At 39.8% G+C, this 27,660-nt stretch overlaps 1 protein-coding gene and 1 long non-coding RNA gene across 2 annotated transcripts in view; one reads left to right on the forward strand and one right to left on the reverse strand.

The window, feature by feature from the left end:
• The window catches only part of sntg2 (syntrophin, gamma 2), a 103,992-nt gene extending 78,146 nt beyond the window's left edge, over positions 1–25,846 (reverse strand). The window contains exon 1 of the mRNA XM_085143785.1: positions 25,476–25,846. Within this exon, the coding sequence (XP_084999911.1) occupies positions 25,476–25,544 (69 nt within the window). The 5' untranslated portion in view covers positions 25,545–25,846. The remainder of the gene's footprint in view (positions 1–25,475) is intronic.
• Positions 1–27,660, forward strand: part of LOC146495751 (uncharacterized) — a 146,001-nt gene that overhangs the window by 82,361 nt on the left and 35,980 nt on the right. The window lies entirely within an intron of this gene.

Genomic DNA, 27,660 nt, shown 5'->3' on the forward strand with positions numbered 1-27,660 from the left:
AAACAAAACCACCGCTATTGGTCTGACACTAACCCACATTGGATGGATCCCTCCAAGACTGTTGGAACAACAAAAGTGATGGTTTGGTGTGGTAGATGGGGTACAACGATAGTGGGTCCGTTCTTCATCAATGGAAACCTCAAGGCCACTGGATATTTGAAATTGCTACATGATGATGTGTTTCCCTCTTTATGCACTGAAGCTGGCACGTTCCCTGAGTTTTACCAGCAAGATGGTGCACCACCACATTACGGGTGCCAGGTCCGAGCATTCCTAGATCAACAGGTTCCTGGAAAGTGGATTGGTCGTCGTGGGCCAGTTGACTGGCCCCCAAGGTCTCCCGATCTGACCCCCTTAGACTTTTATCTTTGGGGTCATCTGAAGGCAATTGTCTATGGTGTGAAGATACGAGATGTGCAGCACCTGAAACTACGGATACTGGATGCCTGTGCTGGCATTTCTCCTGCGGAGTTGCTATCAGTGTGTGAGGAGTGGGAGAAGAGGGTTGCATTGACAATCCAACACAATGGGCAGCACATTGAACACATTTTATAAGTGGTCAGAAACTTGTAAATAACTCATGAAAGAATAAAGTTACATTGAAACCAAGCACACCATTGTTTTTCTTGTGACATTACCAATAAGTTTGATGTGTCACATGGCCCTCTTCCTATTGAAAAAAACAAAAGTTGCATCCAAGATGGCCGACTTCTAAATGGCCACCATGGTCACCACCCATCTTGAGGAGTTTGCCCCCTCACATAATGTGCCACAAACAGGACTTTAATATCACCAACCATTCCCATGTTATTACGGTGTATCCATATAAATGGCCCACCCTGTACTACAATGAGTCTCCGATCAAAAACTACACATTTAAGGCTTCAATTGGCTCCCACATCAATGATGATCATAAGCAGAGCACTGGGAAAAGTGCCTTTAAATCAGCACCATATCATTCTTATGTCCTTTTTGACTTTGACCCATTAAAAAGTGAAAAAGACACAAATTAAATTCAAAATAGACACTGTGCTGCTGGATTGTTTTGCTGTGAAGCCCAAATTCCTGTAGAGCAGAACATTCACTTTTTCATAGATGATGCACTCTTAAGTGATCAGAGTGGGTAAAAAAAACTCACAATCACAATGTGAGGTGGGGTCAACCAATTCTCTGCTGAGAGACTTGAGAATGAAGGTCGAGCTCAGTTGCCTCTAAGGAAGACTGAATATAAATGAAGGCTTTGTGAGAATATACGGCCACTGCAGCAGGAGAGCAGCGGCTACATTCAAAGGACACAAACAGTCTAAACGTTTAAAGCCGAACGCAGCAGAAGTCGGCGTCGCTGCTGAAATGACAAAGGAAACCAGCTTCACCTCTTGCTTCTTTCTACTCTGTCACTGCCCAGCCTCTCAGGCAGCTCCCTTTGTGCAGCCCTTATTGTTTCTTGTTGAATGACAGCACTGTAAAACTCTAAATAATAACACTGTATAATAAACTGACAGAAAAAATGCATTTGGTCTCGTCAACTGCGGATCACACATGACATTCAAACATAAACAATTTCAACTCCATAAACTTTACATAATTGTTCTGAGGGCGCTGAGTCTCGTAGGAACAAAGACGTCTAATATCGTTTTTATTTTGCTGCTGACATTACAGAAATGATGAAAAACTAGTTATTTTGCGCTTTAATATAGCAAAACACAAACTGTTAGATCAAAAGATTTACAAGTTTCCAAAATGAAAATCCAAACTTTAAATGGGGCTATAGCCACTCTTCATTTTGAATGGCAGCTGTGTGCCGCTGAGCAAAGAGCCAAGCTACACTACAGAAGGAAGTTAAAGGATCAACTTCATGCTAATACGATGCATGCGATAGCCAGACAAGAACAATAACGATGAACAACCCGGAGCCTGTGCATGTCACAGTTTCCACACACAGAAGGTGATTTATCTTTATAATATCCTGCATAAATTTAGAAGCATCTGCGATCAAGTGTAGGCAGATGGCCCTCGCAGAGATGTGCAAAAGGAACTCTCAGTGCAATCACAATAAATGTCGAGACATCCACACAGGCGCTAAGAAAATAAGTAGAGTTCACAACTTAGAGATCATTTAGGTGAGTATAACTCATAAAAGGCACGCATGCATGCCACTCAAAGAAGAGTTCACTTTAGTGGAAAACAAGAACACACAGATTGTGAAGTTTCAATGAATACAAACTTGGCCTTCAACCAATGAAAATAGAGTTTGTTTTTCCCAACCTACTGGTGGTTTATTTTGTTTCTGAAACAAAGAAATCTCCTGTTTTTAAGTCTGTCAGCTCTTCATCAAACTATCTTTGAACATACCAGATTACATCAGACCGTGCCGTTGGCAAATGTCATATCAGTCAGCAAGGACGAAATCTGCAGATGGGGAAATGTATCAGAGCGTCGGTTTGAGCAAACAGAACTCGGCATAGTGTGTAATTGTGTGGAAACTTCAGGAACAGTAAATAAAGGAGTTTAAAGCTGAACACATGCAGCTGTGTGTACAAGGTTCACAACACATTCATGTGACAAATATCAATTTTCTTTTTACAAGTCTATCTATGCACGATTTAAGAAACGGCTGCCAGAGAGTGCTTCTGCTTCAGCTGTAGATACAGGATCGAAACACATCAGGCTTCAGAGTTCAGGTATCAGGAAACAGCTGCCCAATCAATGTATGCTAATCACCGTCTCAACATTATGTGTTAATGCACTGCAGCGCTTCTCAGAAGTGAAATTGAATTATTTTAGCTGAGGCTTAATTATCCTTTTATCACTCCAACCTGTTTACCAAATTAAAATCATCATGAAGAAAGAATTTAAATGGCTCTGGTGAACTGCAGAGGTAGTAAATGTATCGTCTGACATCTTCAGCACTAATAATTTGCACCGTGCAGCTTTCTTGCAGTGTACCATTGAAAGTTGAAATCCATTCTGACAGCTGACACAACCTCGACCCACTGGTTTTATTTGCTCAGCGAGTGTTCACTGCTCAGAAAAAAGGAGCAGTCCATTTAGAACAGACAAAAAGGCTTCCAATGCTAAAGGCCACAAGATAAAACTAAGGGTCCTTTTACATTATGCTAACTGATGCTTACTCATTGCTAATGTGTGTGCCCACTCAAGGTTAGGAATGAGTATCTGCCCCAAGTGGAGGAGTTCAAGAATCTCGGGGTCTTGTTTATGAAAGGAGGAGGAAGAGGGAGGTTGACAGATCAGAGAAGCATCTGCAGTAACGGACGCTGTGCCCGTCTGTCATGTTCAAGAGAGCCGAGTATAAAAGCTAAACTGTCGGTTTACTGGTTGAGACCGTAGACGAAAGCAGCAGAAATTAGCTTTTTTCGTAGGGTGGCTGAGCTCTCCCTTAAAAATAAAATGGGGGGAGCATCAGCTAGGTGACGTGTTTGGGGCCAGCTGGGAGGAGACCAGCAGGTATGTCAAGCTCCTTTTACATTATGGAGCCGCATACAACCTACTTTGAACTGAAGGGAGCCAGACCAGTGAAACTTCTGTCAATTTAAAGAAACTTAACTACACTGAGACAAAAACTGAGACATTTAAAACGGTTTAATGTCCCAGTTTTTATACATGATGATGAAATGCTGTTGTAGTAAATGTAACAAATCTGTCAGGATGACTCTTTGAACTTAAATTGTAAGAAATAAATGTGCAAAAGTACAGAAGCAGCTCTGGCATGTCATTGCAACAATGTTAATTGACAAAAAAACGCTTTTTCTCTTACTCTGTAATTATTGTAAAAAATAAAAATTTCTCCATCAGATGGTGAAAAACAGGAACTTTTCCAGCATTTACCAATTTAACTATCACAACTGCGCGTCTGGAAAAAGAACAACATCTCATTGGCGACAAAGATCCGCCTTTATCGAACCCTGATCCTGCCCATTCTACTTTACGGCGCGGAGACGTGGACAATGCTCAAACACAACCTGAGCAAGCTCGAAGTTTTCCAAATGCGTTGCCTTAGATGCGTTCTCGGCGTTTCCCTTCGCGACCGTCATTCGTATGACACCATCCTCACCAGCTGCGGCAGCCAACTGACGATCAGCAAACTTATCCAGCACCGCCGACTCCGTTGGCCACATTTGTCGAATGGACCCGAGCCGCTACCCCCATGGCCTACTCTGGTTGACCCGCCCCACCGATTGGAGGGTGCATCGAAATGCACCAAAGAAGACATGGATGAAACAAATCCAGGATGATTTGAAGGCCCTTCGACTTGACCTCGAGCAGGCAAGAACCATCGCCTTAGATCGAAAAGCGTGGAAGATAATCGTTGGTCAAGCAAGAGAACCTGCGGCACCTACAGCAGCGTACTGGTTGCGCGGCAGACCACCGCCGCTGGTCACCCGCTAAGGACAAGAAGAAAAAGAAGAACTATCACAACTATATTAGTATAGTATAATTGGTCATGTGAGAATTCTTTATCAGTAGGAAAAGCTCTCTCTCACAGGTCTGGGTGTCTCTGCTCATACGGCTATACCTACCACCAGGTCTAAATTCACCATCAATGATGAGCTTCCAGTTTCTTAAACTAACCCATACACATGGAGAGATCCCGCAGACCTGATAAAGTAACGCTTTAAAACTGTGTTGCTTTTCATGACAAGCAGGTGACAACAACCCCAATTGCACTCAGATCACAGCAAAAACTTTCCTGGAGTTAGTTTCGTAAATTATGGTAATCATTGGATTCAGAAAGGAAGATAATCCCGAGTATGCTGGTGCTGCTATGGAAAAGTCATCAAGAATTAAAGCGCAGACACTATTTCCACAAACATACTGGTGAAAAGAAGGATGCACAAAGGTTGAGCTGTCGTTGTGTGGCATTTTCATATCCTCACCAAGTCACATTGCTGTAAATAGTAAAGATCTAGCAAATATGCTCTTAAGCCTCAGCATGTAATGAGCCGTGGTTGCATGCTAAAATAACTTGTGGGTATTGCTAAATGAGGTACTTAACTGGATTGACAGGCTGATCTTAATAGTGAATTATCCTTTTAAAAATACAAAAAACACAATCCATTGACTTTTTAAGTCTAGTATTGGATGTTGTGGATTCCTATGGTGAACATGGATTAACTGCATATTAAAGTATTTAGCGATGGGGACCTTTCCCCAGGATGTAGGTAAACGTGTGGGAAATAGGAACTGTGTGAAGGCATTTGGGACCATTACAGTGCAGCTCAGACCATCACTATTTAGATCATTATAATGCTCCACACCTCTGAATCTGAATTTTAAAAGTATGTGTCGTATGATGACTGCAAAGGTTTGCCCTGCCATAAAATCATAAAGGTATCTTGCAGTCTGTTATGGTTATTGTGGTACTGTTCTGCCAGCTTATTGTGTAGCTTGAAAATGATAGAGCATAAAAAGGAAACAGCCCTGTGGGACACCTGTACACAAAACAATCTTGTAAGACACCGCAAGCTTGTTGCATATTCTCTTTAGGCAGTCTGTCAGAAAGTCTTTAATCCAGAGAAAGAAAACTACTTTCAACATTCATATCACGCAGGCTTTGCAAAACCGCATTTCTTTGCAGTATATTCAAAGCTGAATTGAGTTAAAATCTTGTGACAGCATATCATATTCATCATGCTGACTGTGGTCAAATTGTGTCCTCTTTCCCCTTTGAAATAAAAACTGTGAGAGTGAAGCAGACATCTAATACAATCCAGTACAACAGCCCTGCAATGAAGCCTGTACTTGTGAAGCAAAATAAGCAGGTTTCTTTTATTTCTTCCTTTTTGCTATCTTAGAGTCATTGTTGGGGAGGCCTGGCAAATATATTTTCTTTAAAAAGCTTGAAAACTTGAGACTATTCTTAACAGCAACCTAATCTTAACAATGTAGACAAATTAGATTAAAAGCACATATCAGAAGATGTTCACATTAAGCCTTCATTGGTTCAGTGGGTTGTTGATTTCAACACCTAAGTCGTCTCTTTACTGGATTATCTCAAGGTTTAGAGACATTTTATTGAATCTGAATCCACTTAAAAATGAGAAACTGAGATACTTGTTTGTGGTTCCTAAATAACAAAAAAGCTATGCAAGTGGTTTTTGTTTGTTTTTTACTTCAGCATGATGATCATTTAATATTTAAAAAGATAATTAACGTATCCAATTTTTGCAATTTTGTGCAAAAATACAGAATTTGGCCAACTGACTTTGAAGTACACTGAAACTGTGAGTTCAGTCTTCCTCACGCTCTATCACTAACGCTGCATTCATGTTACATTTACTTTGATTACTAGTATCGTACATTTTACGACATCCAAGCTGTGATGATGACTGGGGGACTCTGAAAGCTATGAAGCTGAACAAATATAAAACAAAGCATTTTTTAACATTCATGGCAAAACTCTTCATAAAGACTATTCAAAGTTATTCGATTCCAATGAAAGACGATGGCTATCAATTGCATTTTTAGCCCCCCTAAAAAAGTTTCCTCTGTTATCTCGTATAATATCTGTTAAGGTGGACGTTTTTAATATTCCTGATTCCCTCCAACATTCTTCAAGGTTATTTTTTAAACTCTGGCACTGTTGCCATTTCCTGGTTTTTAATGATCAAGTGGCAACGGAGCTGGAAATGGTCCAGAAGTAACCTTGGAAGCAAGATTATTCAAATTTAAGTGAGGTACACCTTTATACACGAGTGCATAAGCGTATTCCCTGACCCACTGGCAAGAAGCCGCTGTAGAATTGATCACTTGAGTCCCATTCACTGGTCACTGGTTATGAGGGAAAATATGTATTCAGATCATTTGGCCAATGATTGCTGGCAGTCACTAATGTGAAACTGGGCACAAAGACATATGTTGAACTGCACCCAAGTCTCATTGTGTTTGCTTTGGTTAGCTAGCAGGTTGCTACAGCTGTCAGTAGTTTATATAGAAAACCCAACTTGTCTGCAAACACTTGCAAACTAATTGCCACCAAAACTGTCAAACATCATAAACAGAAACCATTTGTCTTTTGCACTCAAATCATCACAGCTTTTACTTTGAAGGCAAAGCTTCTGGTTTGCGTCACACTTTTTTCCAAGCACTACAGATCGGAGAGCACATGGCAAGTGTCTGCAAACAAGTGGGTGTCTTCCATTCAAACTACAGGATACCACAGGAAATCTGCTGCAGTAACAACGAAGCAATCACAAGGTGATTTACAAAGAGGTAATGCTTTGTCTGTGACTGTATTTTCCACCCTGTTGTATGTCAAACAATGGAATCATTCACTTTCACTGGTATTCCCTTCAAAAGTCTGGATTGACTAATTCTGACCAGGTCCAAATAGATGTAGCTACAGCTACACAGTTTTTTAAAAGCCAGTTTTAGTCTAATTGTCATCACCAAAAGTTAACAATAAAATCTTCTAAAAGGACAAATTAGATACATTTAGGCAAGGCAAGTTTATTTATATAGCATAATTCAACAACAAGGTGATTCAAAGTGCTTTACAGAGACATTAAAAGCAAAAACAAATAAAAAGCATGATTTAAAATTGATTTAAATCAACTCTACTACTACTACTGATAAAATCAGTAGTAGAAATGTAGCTTAAAAGTGTGGATTTGGTGTTTTATTCAAATGCAGCTGAGAATAGGTGAGTCTTCAACCTGGATTTAAATAAACTGAGTGTTTCAGCTGATCTGAGGCTTTCTGGGAGTTTGTTCCAGATATATGGAGCATAAAAGCTGAATGCAGCTTCTCAGTGTTTGGTTCTGACTCTGGGAACTGATAAAAAACCGAATCCAGATGACCTGAGGGATCTGGAAGGTTCATACTGGGTCACTGATGTATTTTGGTCCTAAACCATTCAGAGCTTTATAGACCAGCATCAGAACTTTAAAGTCTATCCTCTGACGGACAGGCAGCCAGTGTAAAGACCTCAGAGCTGGACTGATGTGGTCCACTTTTTTGGAGTTCTGAATGAGCTGTAGTTGTCTGACTGATTTTTTTAGGTAGACCTGTAAAGATGCTGTTACAGTAATCGAGCCTACTAAAGATGAATGCATGGACTAGTTTTTCCAGGTCCTGTTGAGACATCAGATCTTTTATCCTAGAAATATTCTTGAGGTGATAGTAAGCTGATTTTGTTATTGTCTTAATGTGTTTTTCTAAGTTTAGGTCTGCATCCATCACTACACCCAAATTTCTCGCCTGGTTTGTGGTTTTTAGGTGTACAGATTGAAGTTCTCTGGTGACCTGTAATCGTTTTTCTTTGGCTCCAAAGACTATTACCTCAGTTTTGTTTTTGTTTAGCTGGAGAAAATTGTGGCACAACCAGTTATTAATTTCCTCAATGCATTTACCAAGAGCCTGTACGGGGCCTCAGTCTCCTGGAGACATTGTGATATATATTTGTGTGTCATCTGCATAGCTGTGATAGTTTATTTTGTTGTTCTTTATGATCTGTGCCAGTGGGAGCATGTAAATGTTAAACAGAAGGGGTCCCAAGATGGAACCTTGGGGAACTCCACATGTGATACTTGTCTGCTCAGATGTGAAGTTACCTATTGATACAAAGTATTTCCTGTTTTCTAAGTATGTTTTGAACCAGTTTAGTACAGTTCCTGAAAGACCTGCCCAGTTCTTCAGTCGTTTGAGTAATATGTTGTGGTCAACTGTATCAAATGCTGCACTGAGATCCAGTAAAACTAAGACGGACATATTTCCACTGTCTGTATTCAGACATGTGTCATTAAACACTTTGGTCAGAGCGGTTTCAGTGCTGTGGTTCTGTCTAAAACCTGACTGGAAGGCATCATAGCAGTTATTCTGTTTTAAGAAGTAATTGAGCTGTTGAGAAACTGCTTTTTCAATGATCTTACTTAAAAATGGGAGATTTGAGATCGGCCTGTAGTTGTTCAGAAAAGCCATGCTGTATTTGATTTGATTTGTAAGGCCACCGTATTCTCAGTAGGACTGAATGAATGAGGAAAATTGGGCAAAAATAATCAAAGGTAAAGTTTTTATAAAGTTGTCTGCGAAGAAATGAAAGAACGAAATTGCCAGAAGGTGAACATGTATTATCAATTCGTTTAGATGGGGTGATCTTCACACACAGAAGATGAGATAAATCTGAGATCACAGCATCAACCAGATACATTGCATAAGATCTCTGTTCTCTACAATTCATTTGAAGACAGTGATATTAATTATGAATAACACTTTCAAAGAACAGCTCAATTGTATTACCAAATGGGGGCAAGAAATATATATATATAGGTTTACTTTTAAAAAATCAACACAACCAACTTGCTTTTTAGAGATTTTACCCAACAGAGGTCTTTAAGCGTTTTGTTGATAGTTTTTTTTTCTTTTTTCCTCAGGTAAAACGAGGCGAAACAGGAAACAAAAAGTCTCAACAGGGCTGTCGGAGTGAAAGAACAGAAGTTGTTTCACAGAAGGTCAAGAATGAGCTTTAGTCAGCGTTTGACGGCTGTCCTAGTGTACTTGGTTCATGCTCTCGGGGGTAAATAAATCGGAGAGCGATATGACATTGGTCATTAAACAGATTGGTCACACTGGTCAGTGCCGATGAACTCATCAGTGATGCACTTGAAGAGAGGCAGAGTTCACATTAGATTCATTTTGATTTGATGACTATAACTGTCTCACTTAAGACCAGGCAGATACGGGAAAAACTGACTTTAATATCTTTGGCTGAAAATGTCAAAGCTCTAAGCCCTAAAACTTAAAGTATTTTCTCTTTAACATTAATGACTACCAACAATCTGAATTAAATCACTACTTCTATGAACCCTGCACTGTAGTCGGCATCAGGATTTATTTATTAAGCCTTTAAACCATTAAAAACTCCAATTAGGAGTGAATGACTTAATCAAGTGTGAATGTCCTTGAAATATTCACAAACAAATGCCCAAGAGGAAAGCTATAGCCTTGAAGTTTATTGCTGCATTTTACAGTAACTTTATTTTTCTTATAAATTATAAATTTCTTCTGCTTATCCAATCTTATTCAATCCAATGATTTGGTCCACCAACACTGTAGGTGGTTAACAACACCTAGAGCTTGACACTAATGCAGTTTGATATAATTTAAACCATTTTCAGAAAGCAAAAAACAATGCTGAGTAGGGCTGCACGATTTTGCATAAAATGAGAATCATGATTTTTTGGCTTAGAATTGAGATCACGATTCTCTCACGATTTTCTTTTCCAATATAAATATTTATTGCGCTTATTAACTGCACATCAACTTTGTAACAGTTGAGACTGAACATAAAAACAATAAATAAACATAAAAACAACAAATGTCTCACGTTTTGTGGTTGCCGCAAAATGTTGTACTGCTTGAAATTCCGTCTCCACCGTTGCTTGACACTACGTGTATAGAGCAGGTAGTGCAACTATAGAAAAATAGTTGCGGGACGGCACTATGTAGCGTTTGTCTAGGGTGTCTGCGGAAGTTCGACGGGTATAGGGAAGCGCTGTATAAGGTTCCCATTATTGATGTTTGGGTGGTTGACCGGGACGGATTTTCTCCTGTCACTTTCTCGTCATCCCTGACGTGCTCTCCGTTGTTTTTTCCCTGCTAACTTTAGCATCACACGGCACAGCTTCTGTATCACGTGGTATAAGGCTCCGCCCTTGTCATTTGTTGAGCGGGAAGAGTGAGCGCTTGTTTTCATGCAGATTACGTCCCGGATCAAAATGCGGTACAATCGTCGTCTTTTTTTTCTTTTTTCTTTTTTTTATTAAATCGTTGTCATTTGGAAATGAGATCGCACATAAGTATGAATCGAGATTGCGATTTTCTAACGATTAATCGTGCAGCCCTAATGCTGAGTATTATATTTATGGACCATGGTCTCTCTAGAGGCTAGTCTAGAAAACCTCAAAATACTTAGACACAAAGTTTCGTCTCTGCAGCAGAAGATTTGCAACTGCTGAGAATACAGCATCAACATGTTAAATCAGGTTTTGTGCACTAAACCACTAAAGTACACGTTTACAATTGGCCACAGTGCTGGAGAGACTTATTTTGAATCATTTCAGAAACAAATCAATGCATGGTCCTTTGAAAATCTCACAGCCAATACAACAGCACTTAGTTCAAGAAGAGTGAAGAGTGTGGAGCTTTTGCTGGAACCACTGTGGAACAACGTATCCTAGTCTGGTAGATGTTTTAAACTAGTAGATTGCACAATGTAATTCATAACGCGCACAGCTTGCTAGACATCAGGGAATATCTGTGAAATATGCTTCTTAAACACAAAAGCACACTGCTGCTCTGCCAGACCAAATGCACAACAGTTGCTTTACAAAAAGAAAAGACTGTGAAACAGGGTTCAAGAAAAATATCACAATTTTTAGAAGAAACAGCACCTCTAAATTGTGCGAGACAGAGGCTGCAAACTGTCTAAACCATTATCTCAACTGTTTATGGTGTTTGTACCAGGGTATCACAGTACAGGCTCCACTGGGAGTGGGTAAAGTACACTTTTCAGACTTGAAGTGAACCAGAGTGAGATCGTACTTGGCACAACTGAAGTGAAAGCAGACGAAGCATAAAAGTAACTGTATATTCTCAGTGGATCACGAGCACCAGGATGCCTTTTTTTGTCCTAGCAAAGAATTGCTGCTATCGGCCGTTTCTGTAGGTGGCACATTCCCTGTTCACTGGAGACAAAATATTATCATCATCCTATGAGTGCGCTGAGATTTAGGCCGTCGTATTTCTACCCCTGTGGAGCTATAGTATTTTAATTACAACTAAAACATATTTGTAATATGTGCCTAATCTTTAGGCCAGTCTTGAAAAACTGGTGTTGGGGTTCAGCTTTTTGTTGAATCCAAATCCTTTCAAATCCCTTATCAAAAGGTAATTAGGATTTTTTTCGCCCCATTCACAGGTAACTATAGTTATAAATAACTGAACCTCAAAGATTCAATTTAGATCTGTAATCAGCTTTTGTTGCCTGAGAATGCAAAAACAGTTTTTAGCCGCAGCCTAATTAATGTTCAAAACCTGCAGCTCCATAAATGAGGACAGGGCTTAAAATATTTCAATTCATCAAACACATTTAATCAATATTTCATATCTGTGAAAAATAACAAGTACTTACTCCGAATACTGAAGATCAAAAGTTTTAAAACCTTTAAAATCTACCATCTCTAAAAAGTTATTTCTGATTTATTCATTAAAATTATTTGGGTTTTGTTTATCCACAAAATGTTACAGCTTTCAGTTTTATTGACAAATTAGCTTGTCCAAGCTACATGACAAATTGCACTAAAAGCCCCAAATCTTTGTAACATTGGACAGGAAGTTTTTGTGTCAACCTTTGGGTATAAGCTTCCAAAAAGCCAAACGCCACTTTAAAGCCAGATGTTGAGGAACAAGGAATCTTTCTAGCTCCATCCACCCATTTTCTAATTTTCATATTCAGGGGAAAGGAAAAGTAGGGAACATCCTGTACGCTATTCGAGAGGTTGTTAGTCCATTTCAGGCCAACAGAAAGCTGAAGTACACCAAGACCCACGTAGGCTCATGGGAGGAAAAAAACATCAATACACGCACGGCACGACTCCAGCTGCCCGGCAGGTTCAAGCACACAAACATCAGTATGCAAGCATGCTCACGTGGCAAAGGAAGCACACTGATGTTCGGCAGATAATATTCAGCAACACAAACTAAGTCTCAGCCAGATGGTAATTTCATTTTTGCAATAACTGATTCATGAACCAAACCGAATCTGACCAGATGGGTAAGTCTTTATAAAAAATACAAATTCTAAAGTGAACATGTGAACCAAATTTAAAATAGACAAAAAGTGTAGAAAATAATCAGAGGATTGAATCCTTATGACTGGCACAAGGAAAGGCTAACCCTGGATGACAGGAATGCCTCCGACAAGTCGACCGACATGAGTTTTGAGGCTTTAATATTAACGTGAACACGCAGAACCACAGTGTTTGAGGAAGTCGAGCTTTGTCTCAAACATTTATGTGAAGTTATTTTTCATTTTATCCATCTGCTCATTTTTCCTGATTATCTAAAGTTGGTTTATCCAGATGTTTTTTCCCCAGCAATGGTTTCTCATCTTTCTTATTAATGGTTTCTTATAAAATCTCTCCAGTGAGTTGTGGATGTACCCTAGGATCTTCTCCCAGTTGGGGATGCCCCAAAGACGTGAAGAGAAAATGCACGAGAGGCATCTTGATTAGACTGTCCACAGCTGTCTCCTTTGGACATGAAGGAGCAACAGTTAAGCCCAAATCTCAGAAGGAAAAAACTCTTTTCAGCTGCTGTATTTCCAATCTGATTCTTTCATCATTACCACGTGTGAGGAGGGGGAATGAAATTAACTAGCAAACGAAAGCATTCACCTTCGGCTCAGCTGACGGTCGGGTACAATGCAGCAGTAATGCTGACCCAACATTAATTTCTTGTTCCGTTTAAGCTCCACCATTTCAATCACTTGTGAACAAGATCCTGAAATACTTAAATTCCCTTGCTTGGAGCAGCATCTTTTCCTCCGACCCAGAGGGAGCAATCCACCTTTTTTTGGCAGAGAACTGAAGTGTAGAGTTGGAGTTGCTGACTTTCATCTTGGCTCCTTCACAGCTCGAGTTTATGCCGGACGAAGTCAACAGAATCACTTGGAAAAAGTAAAAGTGCAATACTGGATGATTATTAATAAAGATTACAAAGAGTTGATATTACCCAAAACCCTCTTTTAAGAAAGTAGACAATTGCTCTGTTAAGTTTGTATTGTCCAATAAGGTTACTTGGCTATGTGCCAGACCAATCATAGCTAACGTAGAGTGATTTCATAGAGCGTGGACTCCCTGCATGTATTAATAATACAGCAGGCAGTCCTGCTATCTCCAAGCTTCCTTTCTAATGTGGAGATGACATTTGAGTTTACTTTAGCTGTGGCGGAAGAAGAACTTTCCAAACACTGATAACCTTGAAAAACACCACAAACACACACACACAGTTGATACAAACACAGCCAGCAGCCAGAGTTCAACACACACACTTACCAGATGCCCTTTTTTCTGTAGATCAATCATATAATGCCTGGAACTGTCCTCCAGACCTGTACGTACAGTGCAAAATGCGGTGAAATATTTTTGAGTTAATCCACTCACAGCACTCCCCGGTGAATCATACTTTAGTTCCATCAGTTCCATTTACCATTATCACACCCTCATCATGGGCTCTATACATTTTCAGCCATGACTCATGCGTTTTGATTACCCGAGCTGACACCAGTCCTAATTCTCTCTCTGGCTACGAACCGATAAACTACATTCATCTGAACCTCGAGGTTGTTACTGTTGTTAGCGTATGAAATATTTACTTGGCTGAAAAATCTAATTAAAAGCTACGTTATGCATGAAAGTTCCCAAAAACACCCACATCACAGCAGTTCACATCATTTAACTGTAAGCGGCATGAAGAAAAACCAACTTAGCAACTATTAGAAATATCTGGATCCGCGCAGCCTCGGCAACTCGTCTCAAAACAAGAATATCTTTTTTAAAAAGAAATGACTGAGCTGCGTGTGTGACGAGAACCCACGATGTTGACAAGTGTCACAATTACTACTATTGTCAAGGCGAGCACTTTTATCTGGATCCTTTAAAAGATCTTCACATTTAAAAATCGGACAGATTTAGAACAGAAGATGAAAAGCAAAAGTCTGCTCTTTATTCAGCCCGTTCCCCTGTTTTTTTGAGGTCAATTAAAACTACCCTGGGGTTGTGTCAGCGGGGAAATGGCTGTGGCTGTACAACTTCAGTCACGCAAGAACGTGGAACTCTTTTAAAAAGCATGTTAATTTTAAAATCCGAGCAGAGAGCTGCAAGTTGCTGTTATTTATAACCAGGAGGAGAAGTCGATGGATAGAATTTTAGAATAGAATATTCTCATTTATTTGCAAACCACATGCCACAGAGGAATCTGGCCCCGCTGCGAAAGAACAAGCGCGCATTTTAACTGGGATGGTGTTTTTGCTCACACTTAAAATTTTTGTAAGCGATGCCAAAAACTGTGGCAGAGTTACCGTTCGTTTTCAAATACCAGCATGCAATTTGCCTGGCAACTTTGTAGTTTTTAAAAAAGAAGAAAAAAGACAGATTAAAAAATTTTAATGTGTATTTTCCCCCCAAAAAATCCATTAAACACAGCCCAGAGATACAGCTGTACTGATGAGCATAATCCATCATTTTAAATGAGACAACTTTGGTAATTTCTCCTAACATGGCTTTAAACGCTGCTAATTACCACATTACTGGAACTATTTTCACTTCTTTCAATCAAGACGCAGCCTTACATCACGGTGAAACATTATGTTACTGCAAAACAAAGACTCCGTAAATACCTCAGCACTGATTGTGTCCCTTTTTAGAGAGCTATATGGCAAAGTCATTCAGTTCACGGCGATAAATTAGATTCTTATTCTCATGTCTGAAAATGTTATGAATGCATCTTTGATCACAGCAGGAGGTGATGATTCAGAGATGTTGACTAAACCACAGCAAATACACAAGTGCTTCTTCAGTGTGATTTTTCTTGAGCTGAACACTGTTTACTTCAAGGGTTACAGTTAGAGCAAGGACGAGAAATTGGCTTTTTATATTTACTGTATAAGTACTTGAAAATATACCCAAAAAAATCTTGTTCTATGTAACATTGATGAGGCGAATTCCCAAGTTTGGGACGCGCAACCCAAAGCTGTGATGCCAAGGCTGAGAGAAGCCTAATAACAAAATGGCAATGAACATTTCAGAGATCTCAAGCAACAACAAGCAGCAACCTCCGGGGCTGAAAAGTGAAGCCAACACCAGAGTGCCAGAAACTGCAGTTCCCTGAGTGGCCACTTAAAACTCGCTCCAAAGTGAATCGATCATGAGAGCATCGTGTTAAGCAGCCCAGCTTTGCAGGAGAAATTAACGTGGGTGACGGACTGGTTTTGGTCTCTACAGCAAATGTCTCCCCCTGTAACGACTGGAAGAGTGGCTGAAATCCCCCTCTCTCCATCTCCACATGCCACCAGCTGTCAGCTCAGCTTCACCTCCACTAATTCAAGCCATCGAACCAGACCTCTCGATTGTAATTATGTAATCATGGCTGGCTGTAAAAGGGAGTCGATCCCTATAGACTCTGATGTTAAAATGCCCAACTTTACAGCATTAAAAAGCCTGTTTACAGCCTGGTGCAAGAAATTATCTTGAGCTCTGGACAGTCCCAAATGGGCTTGTAGTGCCACATTTATTTGGAGCATGTTTTGCATTGCATTGTCACAAGAATGTGCATGTATTACTTTGGTCATTTAAAAATGTCTAAAATGGTTTTATGCGCCAGTCTAATCTGCTAAGTCGCTTTTCCTCCGGTGGAACTGCAGCTACTGGAACACAGAACAGACAAGAATACCATTTCAATCAATCAAATTGATTTCATTTGGATCTGTGTCAAACTGGAGTGATTTCCATGTCTTCTTTATTAGGCAGTAAGACTTAATGGATTCAGTTTAAAGTTTCACAGCAGTGCAGTATGTGCAGCTGTCATCTTAGAAGCAAAAGGCAGCACTGAATGCCACACAGTGATACAATAATGAGCTGGAATTAAAATGTTTATTTTACCACTCTGTGCACTTAATCACACTATTAATGATCATCTCTTGTCCTTTTGCAACAGTGTTGCAATTTACTTTTATATTTTCTGTGTTCGTTGTGGATTTTAATCAACATTTGGTGTGTTTTTAGTGGAAGAAGACTCAGATAATGGAAACATATTCTTGGCATGTTCAGTTCAGTTTTATTTATATAGTGCAAATCACAAGCATAGTTGCCCCACAGAGCTTTATATGTATGTTGTAAGTAAGACCCAGTGTTGGTCAAGTTACTTGAAAAAAGTAATCAGTAACTAATTACTGATTACTTCCCCAAAAAAGTAATCCAGTTACTTTACTGAGTACTTATTTTCAAAAGTAATTAATTACTTAGTTACTTAGTTACTTTTTAAAAACACAATTTACAACCTGAATAGGTGATAAAGTGATAGATCTTTCAGCACAATTCTACTTTTTCTGCATAATCCATCATCAGTCTCTTTTTAAAACTTGTTTTATTCGTTTTAATCTTTTAACTTTATGCATCAATCAAACATTTAATTATCTGCAACATTCTCTGACTGGAAGAAATTTGTTTAATATTTAAACCTATTGTCTGCATATTCCAGCACATAAAATAAAATATTTTTTGTGTTTACACTCACTCTTTCAAATAGATGCAAGTAAAACACAGCAGAAAATAAATAAAGTCAAAGACTAGCGGTCCTGTTGCTCTATTTTCACCTGTAAAGCAGGAGTGGGGTAGGCGGAGGTTTACCCTGGTGCAGGTGTGCCGCAGCGGTCAGTGGAAGAATCTGCGAGTTTCTCTGAGTTTCCCATTACGTCGTAGCTACTCGGTGCTTGATGGAAGTTTAGGGGTTTTTTTCGCTGTAAAAAGAAGTTTTCTTCCCACGCACAACGGACACTAATGTTTTTGTCACTTTTTATGGAATCAAACTCAAAGTAAGGTCAGTACTTCCACGCTTTAAACGCTGCACGCTCATACTCTCTCCTGCACTCGATATATTGTCGGTTGTTGATCTGCACACAGCTGTTGTCACCAACGTCGCACTTGCTTACGTCACTGTCATGAGACATTCTCACAAAAAATCACGGTTTTAGTAACGCAGCGTTCCTACGGGAAAGTAACGGTAATCTAATTACCATTTTTGCAATAGTAATCCCTTACTTTACTCGTTACTTGAAAAAGTAATCGGATTACAGTACCCATCTCTGGTAAGACCCAATAATAATACAGAGGATACCCGAACAATCAACCCCTTTAAGCAAGCACTTGGCGACAGTGGGAAGGAAAAACTCCCTTTTAACAGGAAGAAACTCTGTGAGGGGCAGCCTTCTGTTATGACCGTCTGGGGATAATGGGAGAGAAAATTACACTGGAAGAGATTAATAATAACAACATGTGCAATGAGCTTCATAATTTAGGCCCCTGGTCAAAGCTAAAGGAAGCACATTCAGTTTTCAAAAATTGTTGTGTGGGGGTAAATGTATTATATTATTGGCTGCCAGGAGTGTTGTGGAGTGTGTTGATAGGGAACCTGTATTAAATGTCACTCCTTCTTACTCGTAGTTCTAATCTGACACAAAATAACATAATTTGTCTGTGTTTAACAAATTATAAACACTAATAATTGGACAAAGTCACACTGCAGTGCTGTGCGCTAGCTAGCCAGGCAGCATAACAGCTGGAACGGGCTCCATCACTTCATTCAAGAACAGTAAGAAGAGACTGAGGAGAAAGAAAAGAGAGCAGAGTTTCATGAATAGAACCAAGAGAAAAGCCGTATCTGTTGTTCAGAAGGTTTTCTACTTTTGAAAAGTGAAACTTCTGCAGCTTATGTGCTGGACTTGCACTGTGGGTGGCACTCGGGGAGCTTAGCACTTTGCCCTGTCCAGATAAAAAATAAACAAACTGCAGCAGCCAAAATCCTTATATCCTGACAGTATATGCAATAAAAGAAGGGGAAGGGACCTGCAGGAAAGCAACTATCTGATGTCTGATGAAGTTTAAGCTTAGTTTGTGTAGGTAAAATGCTTGCATATTAAGTAAATCAGGCCTTCACTGTGTATCAGTATCTTAGAGGGTCAATAAGCTGTAGCCAGGATGGAGCCGCCTTCACATGAATAGAGCTCTCAGAAATGTGGAGTTGTATCTTCTGCAATCATCCACTCGGAGCGCCTCCATGGGGAATCAGACCCACTTGATGCATTTCCTCTCTATTGTATATATATTGTTTGAAAAGGCTCCTCTCACGGAGCTTTACTGCTCAAACAGCACCACGGTCCAACTGTGTTAGATAGTACAGCGTCCCCCCAAGAATTTGCCCATATGTGTTTCATGTGAGATGAAAAACTACGTGAACAAAATAAGAGCAACTGGTCTTCAGGTTTTCAATAAATTGTTGGTAATGAGAGTATAATTTATTCTTTTATCTTCATTAGTCATAAATAAAAACAGAGAGAGCTGCACGCAGATATGAAATGCATTGCAAACAAAGCAGTGAAAGTTTGGTTTGAGTGGAAGGTTTTCATGTTGCTACTGTGGGAGGAATAATCTAGGGTGAATGTATATTTTGAGGAACTAATGTAGGACTGTTTATATTACCATAATTCATTTATTTCCATTTCAAGGGCGACTCTCGGGCGCCCAGCTACTGTTTCTTTCGCTGCATTTTTTCCCGTGCAGTTTGTCTCGAAGAGGTGAGTAAAATGTCCACGACAATCCGCCGTCAGCCGGTGAGGAGACGAGGTAGATTTCTTCGTATCTCGCTCGAAAATGAATGGGGAGGACATTAAAATGCATAGGTTTCCTGCCTTGAATCTAAATAAAAATGCTAATGAAACGCCGTGGGTATTAATAATGTGGAGGACGAGTTTCCTTTTATTTGCTAAAGAAACATTTCAAGACAAACAGTGACAGTCGCAACTTGTTTTTGATGTATCAGGAGTTATGACACTTCATATCCTCTTGACATTTAAAAAATTAATACGCAGTCTAATTAAAGCTTTAATTAACGCCTGACTTTGGACTAAGTTGAATAATGGAATATGGCTGTGCATGATGGTGTGTTATATATGTATCTTTGCACTTCCTACAGGGATTAATTATACGCTTTAAAAAAAGGACTAATTTATGATATAACGCTGGAGTGTGCCCTTTGGCCCATCTCACAGTCCTCATGGGATCCTCATGTTCCTGCCATTAGCTCATATGCCATAAGGAGATTAACATTAAACCGTGGACCCATCTGAGAGGAAAGGATCTACATGCAGTGGAACAATTTTGTATAGTCCTACTAAACATTTAACAGAATATAAGGTGGAAATGACTGAAGCAGTCCTAGCAACACGTGCCACATGTTTGCATTCTCTCTCTAGGCTCATTAAATTATTGTATTCGTTTTGAAGAGCCTGACTGCAGTGATAGAAGGAAAATTGAATATTGTTCTGGCCATGAAAGAGACTAAATATAACCTTTAAAAAAAAAAAAAAGAAAAGAGAGAAATAGAATTTCACTTTTTTTAAAATATCAAGTCTGATTATTTTGTCTTTTCCAATTACCTGAGTAGCTCTGGGAAAATGAAAAGTTAAAGAGAATGCATGTTTCATGCTCCAACAGGAGTGATTTGGTTAAAATATGATTGACTTCCTGAATACAAAAGCAGACTTTCACACTCCACTGGGGTATAATTAAGCTTCTGCAGTTCCTGCCAAGAGAAACCCTCGAGCGGGTGACCACAGGGGGTTGGAAATTTTATGTGACATGAATGCCACTTTTTTTTTTTTAGCTTTTAAAATGGGACAAGCCTGGGTTTGATTGTCTGATAATAACATTGTGTCACCCTCTTTTTAATCCCATTTGCACTGATCTCCGCTTTCGGTTGTCCTTGCAGCATTCCCCTTCTGTAAATGTTAATGTTGACCAGCAAGTCAATATCCTCAACGGTGAGTATAATCCTGTAAGGCTGTGTGTGCGTAATTATTCCATCACTGTCAATATTTTAACATCAATACTGTGTTGTAAATGTGTTTGCATTGTGTCAACGGGGGAATTTGTTGTGGGGAGTCTGCGCATGAGAAACTGTAACACACAAAACACATGGCTCATTAAAGTCTGTTTTAATTACATTTAGAGCTGATGCAACCAGTGTACTGAAAGCTAGAACTTGCCAGTTCAAACTAAAGCATCTCAAGAGATGTGATACTAAATGAACTCTCAAAATGTGACTGTACTTGTTTTTATTGGACCAAAATAACTAAAAATACAGTAGTGCAAGAAAAGTTCTTTTAATTCCTTTATATTTTTCTTCCAAGAATCCAGTCTTTCCTCTAAGTTGTTAAAGCCGTCTCCAGGTTTTCTGAATATATTTCAGGGGATTTTTCTACACATTGGCTGCTTTTTCATTCATTTTCAATGTCTTCCCTGTACATGAACATTTTCATTTTTAAACCACTTAACACTGACTTATGAATCATTCAGCCACAAAAAGCACCTTACTGAAAGGATGAACCAATACTGTTTCTACTTATAAGAGGCAACCTAACAAAGCCAAGTTTAGTACCTAATAAAAAAAAAAATTAGGCAAAAAAACCCCAGACATTTGTTTTTATTTCTTTAGTTGAATTTCCCCAAAAAATGCCAGTCATAATAATTAGAAACACATAAAAGTAGTACGTTAGCACCGTCATGGTGATTCCTAAAGAGCCAAACATTTGGCATCTGTCAGCATGGTGTACCGTGTGTTGTTAAAAAATGATGTGGCAGGCCTAACAACAGTACCCCAGACAAACAGTATCTTAAAGTATATCCTTAAGAAACAGGGGGGGGAAACAACAACAAAGAGCTGGTGCAGGGCCGTTGAGATCCATCTGGTCCATTAGTTGATCCATCTGCTGAAATGTTCTCAAACTAAATCTTTTGGTTGAGATTATTGGCGGATGGACAGGAGGAGGTCAGGAGAGAGGTATAACAGTGAGTTTCTAAGGCCATCTGTAAAACTGTCTCTGTCATTGCAGCCAGTGATCTCAGGGATTTTGCCGTAATTAATTATGAAAGCAACATCAGATTCGGATCCACCATGGAATACCCCCGGGAACGCTGGTGAAAAATGATCTCAGAAACATTGCCAATCCAGTAAAACCATAAAAAAACACACACAGTTGTCCTATTGAAGCAGTGTGGGATCATTTTATCGACCAAGAACAGAACAAAAGGCAGCAAACATCCAGAGGATTGTTTTGAATGCCCTTCATTCAGTCACTGCAATACTGCACGTGTGAAAAAGGAAAAACTTCATCGAGACATTTCAGTGCATCAGATATCACGTCGATGGTTTTCCTCCATGATCACAGTTAATGTTACTCCAGATCCACCACTGCAACTGACCAATCATGTTGCTGTGATGTCACAGTTCTGTGACTTGCAGGTCAAAGGCACAAGTGCTTTGGCTTCATTTTCCAGTTCCAGAAACAACATCCAAAACATAGCTACACCAACATCATACACTGACGTCATGGTTCTCTATGGATTAAAAATACAGCAATGGTGAAACGTCAGGTGGACGGCAGGTTGGTGCTGCATCAGCAACAATGCAGACATTATACAAGGCTCTTGAGGTGGAGATGCAGGTCAAGAGCTGAGTTGAAAAGTGAAGGTTTCATTTTTACCAGTCTATGTTCCACTACTCACTTATAGTCGTAATAACAGAATGAATGTAAATGAGGTCCCAAGCTCAAGGAGCCATGATGAGATTCTTCTGTAAGGATGCTGGGGTCGGGCTTAGCGGTAGGGTGAGAAACGCTGATATCAGAAGCGAGCCGCTCCAACTGCCTTTTTTCAACATGGAGAAGTGCTTCAGACATCTGGTTAAGATGCCTTCTGGGCAGGTGCATCCCTTCAAAAGGTTTTACAAGCATGTCCATCAGTGAGGAGATCCCGGGTAGACCCAGAACACACTGAGGTGGTTAGATTTCAGCTGGTCGGGGAATGCCTTGAGGTCTACCAGTAAGAATTGGAAAGTGCTAGGAAGAATGATTTTTTGGATTACTGTGCTTAGCTCATTTCCACTGTGACTCAACTTTGAATAAGTGGAAGGTAATCGATACATGAACATGGCTACAACCCATAAACCAAACATTACGATTCACTAGAAAAACCCGAAGCTTGGAAAACCGAAAACTGGCACAGCACGAGCACGACCATTGTTTACTTAAGCATTCTGCATCATGAATTTATTCCCCTAGGATCAGTTTACGGACTGAATTTTGCTGTGATATCACAAGATTAAGACTCTGCGGCTCTATTAAAATTAAATCAGGTATGGTTTGAACTTTTCTAGATATTCGCTAAACTTTCTGACCACAGTTCATTTGTTATGAAGTCAAAACGGCACAAAAACCATCCAGTAATTATGAATTTTGGCACATCTTAGTGATGGGTTCATCAATAAGCTGCTGAAACACAGTCCAGAATCCAGGAAAGGCAGAGAATTATGTATGAAGAGTTACATTTTTCAAGTGTTCACCACACAAATATACTGCTTGAACTAAGTCGGGGATGGAGTCTCTCCCAGCACGCAGAGGCAGGAAAACACCCCGCCTGCCAATCACAGCACTAATATACCGTGACATACAATTCAAACATGGCAAAACTAATGCACACACACACTGTAGGCAGAGAGCTGCTTGTATTTGGACAGGAGGACTCTGTTTACTGTATCGACTGACTCTTCAGACACCTTCAGACAATTCAATACAAACCTGAATTATTCCTTACTTTTGCTACACCCTGGTTTACGCAAGTCTTCACAGTAATCACGTCTCAGATGCTTCATCATTAGGGGGCATCAAATATTTGTTGATATGCACCCAGCGTGCTATGGGAATAACAAAGGGAAAAAAAATAGGAGAGGTGTGCCTTCCCAGCACTTTCATCTAATTTATCAGTGATTGATTGCCAATCACCCAGATAGATTCAGGGCATCTCCATGTTTGAAAAACCCAAATTTTATGATTGCTGTTTCATGTTTAACATTCCCTTTGACTGAAGATGGAGTAAAAACCCCTTAAAACAACATAATCCAAATATATATGACATAAATTGGGAAGGGGGGAGTAAAAACAGGAAATATGGTAAAGCACTTTGGATGCAAACTCGAATCAGTCTCTGGAATCTTCCAAGCAGCCTAACTGCATATAATAAAGCATCTATAATTAACACATTTTGCCATTAATTCAAGCCAAATTACCCTGATATTTGAAACTGCTGAAGGACTTGCCAAACTGCATTTTGTTAATTCCAGGCACAATTAAGTCCATGCTTACCAGCCTGAAACTTTACACTACACTGTCATAAACATGCGTTGTGGAATGGGAGATTCTCTTGCAATTTGCAACTGTTTACTTGTGCTTAATGTATAATCTTAGCCATTACTCAGTGGTAAATGGAGAGTGGAAGTGTGTGGAAACTGAACACACTCTAAATAGAGTTAAGCTCAAGACTTGTGTGTCCCCAGAGGCTCAGATATCCAGTATTTAATGGCTTTGTGAAAGCAAGGCAGTGGCTTCAATTGAATTAAAGGTGCTGGACGCCCAGCGAAGGCAACAAAAGGACAAATGTAGGTAAAGATGTGCCAGAAGCTGTCCTTTTAAATGAACCAAGAGCTTAAAACTTTACAGCAATGTATCCATGGAAACATGTTTACTGACACCTATGAAAAATCAACTGTGCATGCAAGTGGTGATATATAATTTTAACCCTATTTCTGAAGACAGTGCTTTGTTAAGTAACATGTCCTGCAGCCTATGATGGACTTTTCTGTACAGAGCTGACTCACAGAATATGAAAGTCTGGTAAAAGGTCAGGTCATCTGTTTTCTTGCTAAAGTAGCCTAAATATGATATCCTGCTATGAAGCCCTGAAGGAAGCTCGGTGAACTCACGACAAAAGATGGTGATGATAATAATAATAATAATAATAATAATAATAATAATAATAATAGCTATATTACAACTGGGGTTCGAGAGCGCTATAACGGAAACAATTAGCAGTCACTTATTTAAACTTATTTTGTTGTAATCTCAAATCTTAAACACTGGTTTGTTTGTTTTTTATTATTGTTACTGTAAAGAGTTAAATTAAATATGAAAAATAATACCAAGCTATAAGAGCTAAGCTGCTTAGTGCACCTGCAACAGAAATGCTACAACCTATCAAACCATACCGGATAATCATTTAACCAAACGCGCCGTTTCATCATAGAGAAGAAACTACGTACCAGACTTAATTTAGGAATTAACCAATGTAACGATTACGCGCTCGTTTGTTCAATTACACTGTTCAAATAATGTAATAAACAGCAATAAGACATTAGTATAGTCTTTTGCTGGATTCGGCTAATGCAACAATAAATAATACATAAAATAGCCATGTTTCCATAGATATTGTCCTTAAACCTGTAGCACTTGGATATTAGCAGCTCATGCCTAATAGATCATTCATCGTTATATGACCAGCAAAACGCCATCTAGAAAAGTTGAACGTTTTGGGGGGGTTTTAAGTAAGAGAGCGATAGTTTTCTAGATGTATGCTGAACTGTACAGCTATTCATGATGCTTTGGAAACGATTGACACCTGAACGCGAGCCTGTGGAAGCAGTTAAAAGCAAAGAAGCATAAATAGTAGAATTTTAAAGGAAGCTTGGAGCGGACGAACTGCCCGAGTGCTCTTTCGGAGTGCCCTAACACGGAAACTGCAAACTGCTGTTAGATTTCAGTCATTCACAGGGAACGACTGAAAGGGTTTACTTGCCGAAGTTGGAACCGGGAGGCTGGCGGGTCGCTCGATCAGCTCAGGTTGCTGTTTCCCGGTAACATTCATCTCCCGTACAACCGCTTTCTCTGTCCGCTCACTTCGACGAGAGTTTCTCAAGTCATTTATCCAGCCGCTGAAGGGAAGTGTTATTCACCCGCGTCCCGCTTACCCACGAAGACAGAAGGAGAAAGCATGCCTGAAAAGCTCGGGGGGGGGGGGGGGTCTTCAAAAAAGGAAAAACAGGAAAACAGCCGTGCGTATCCTGAGATGACCACGGTGGTGCCCGCTGCAGGGACGAACTAGGAGCGCCCGTCGCTGCTCGTTTCTCCCCGGCTCAGCCCCAACTGTCAGCACACAGCGGCTCCTCTGCTTCTGCTGCTGCTCCTCATCAGTCTGCATGACTCCCCACCTGCTGCCTGTCCTCCTATTAACCATTCCTGCGTCAAACCACAGCACATTAACCCGTTCACTGATGCTGGAGGCATTTTAATCAGCAGAAATCACGGATGCATATTTATCATAATTAGTGCTCGGATCCTCTAATGGTGGGCTATATTGCAATCAACAACATTTATGTTCACTAAACAGCAACATTGTCCTTGAACTTTGCAGCCAGGTGGATACTGGCACAAATTAATTTCTGTGGAATCCTCAAAGCAGCGCTTGAGGGAAAGAAGGCTCATCTTCCTGATGGAGGGTCAGAGAAGGGCTTTTTTGTATTTTATTTATTTATTTATTTTTAAGTCAATCTTATCACCGGCTCCTCAGAGCTGGCCTCGGGGATCCAGCCAATGTGGCCTGATTCATGTTGGATTTCAATGGTATAGACAGCTTTATACACAGAATATGATACCTCTTCTTATAACCATCTTTCTTTTATAAATAAGAAAGATGAAATAGAAATAGAAGAAGAAATAGAAGTTAAAAATAGACTCACAACTATCTAAGGGCACACAATACCTGAGAGAGAGTTTCATACTGTGTGGTTACAGCCCTATAATCAGTGGCAGACCTTTGTTTTGTATTTTTTTATGTTCCGGATTAGAGCGCTAATGTGGATCTGGGAGAGTAACAATGATGAAGCGCCCCATTGCAATATATTACAGCCTAGCACTTTCATCAGAGTATGAAAAGGTATCATCAGAGGACTGGGAGAGGTGCAATTGTTAGGGAAGCTACTTCAGCTTCATACTTCAATGGCTGGCTTCCCACTCAGCATCCTGCAAAATCTGATGTTTTATGGCTGTTATGGATTTCGGGAGGAGAAAAAAAATCTGCTTTCCAACTTATTACTGCAAATACAGCAGACCTTGTGGAGTTGAGTGTGCAGCCTTGAGTTTCAGGTAAACATTTCTTGAGGCAGAGCTGCAAAGGTCAAAGGGCTGTGCGTAGATGAAGCAGCTCACATGTTAAAATACATTTCTGTACAATGTTATATTAAAGAAAACCCGTGCAGCTCTACCCTCAGTAAGAACTACCACTTAAGCCCACTGGAGCACCATTATCTATTTATTGGTGCTCAGTCTAAACTGATAGGACTCCAAAAATAAGTCGAGGCAAAAAAAACAACACGAAAAACTTTCTTTCTCAGAGGGAATAGTAAAAAAGAAACGCGTCTCTAAGACAGAGTGTACCACAGAGACCCCGAGAATAGCACGGAGCACCCCGGGATAGGCCTCTTTTTTTCCCTCAAGAGACATGATTGAATGTCACAAAGAAAAAGCGCAGATGCAGATAGAAAGAAGAAATGAAGGCTGGATGAATTCTATAGAGTCCTGCTGTTGGGTGGGCCACGTGAAGACATTAGGTGTGCAATAACGGGCAAAATATCAGTTGGTAAAGTGAAAAAAGCGACAGAATGGACTCAGTGTTTTATTCAGTACTACCTGAAAGTAGTAACTAAACCTAAACACTCATCTGGAAAATGTTTATAGAAGATCCGTTATCTCATTGAAACAGAAGGCTTGTTGCAGCCATCGGTATCGCCCTTCGGTGGCCATGTCGTGAATTAGAAAAACGTACTTTACTTCATTGAATAAATAAATAATGAAATAAGCACAGTATTGTATTTAAGAGTTAAGAAACTTTTCCCTTCTCTGTGCAAAAACCTATAATTCTAAGACAACCTGGATAACAGGGTGTTTTCCTTCAGTTAGTAAATATGCAAAAGCTCCACAACTTT

Source organism: Neolamprologus multifasciatus, chromosome 19 (assembly GCF_963576455.1).
Source record: "Neolamprologus multifasciatus chromosome 19, fNeoMul1.2, whole genome shotgun sequence".
NCBI lineage: Eukaryota > Metazoa > Chordata > Actinopteri > Cichliformes > Cichlidae > Neolamprologus > Neolamprologus multifasciatus.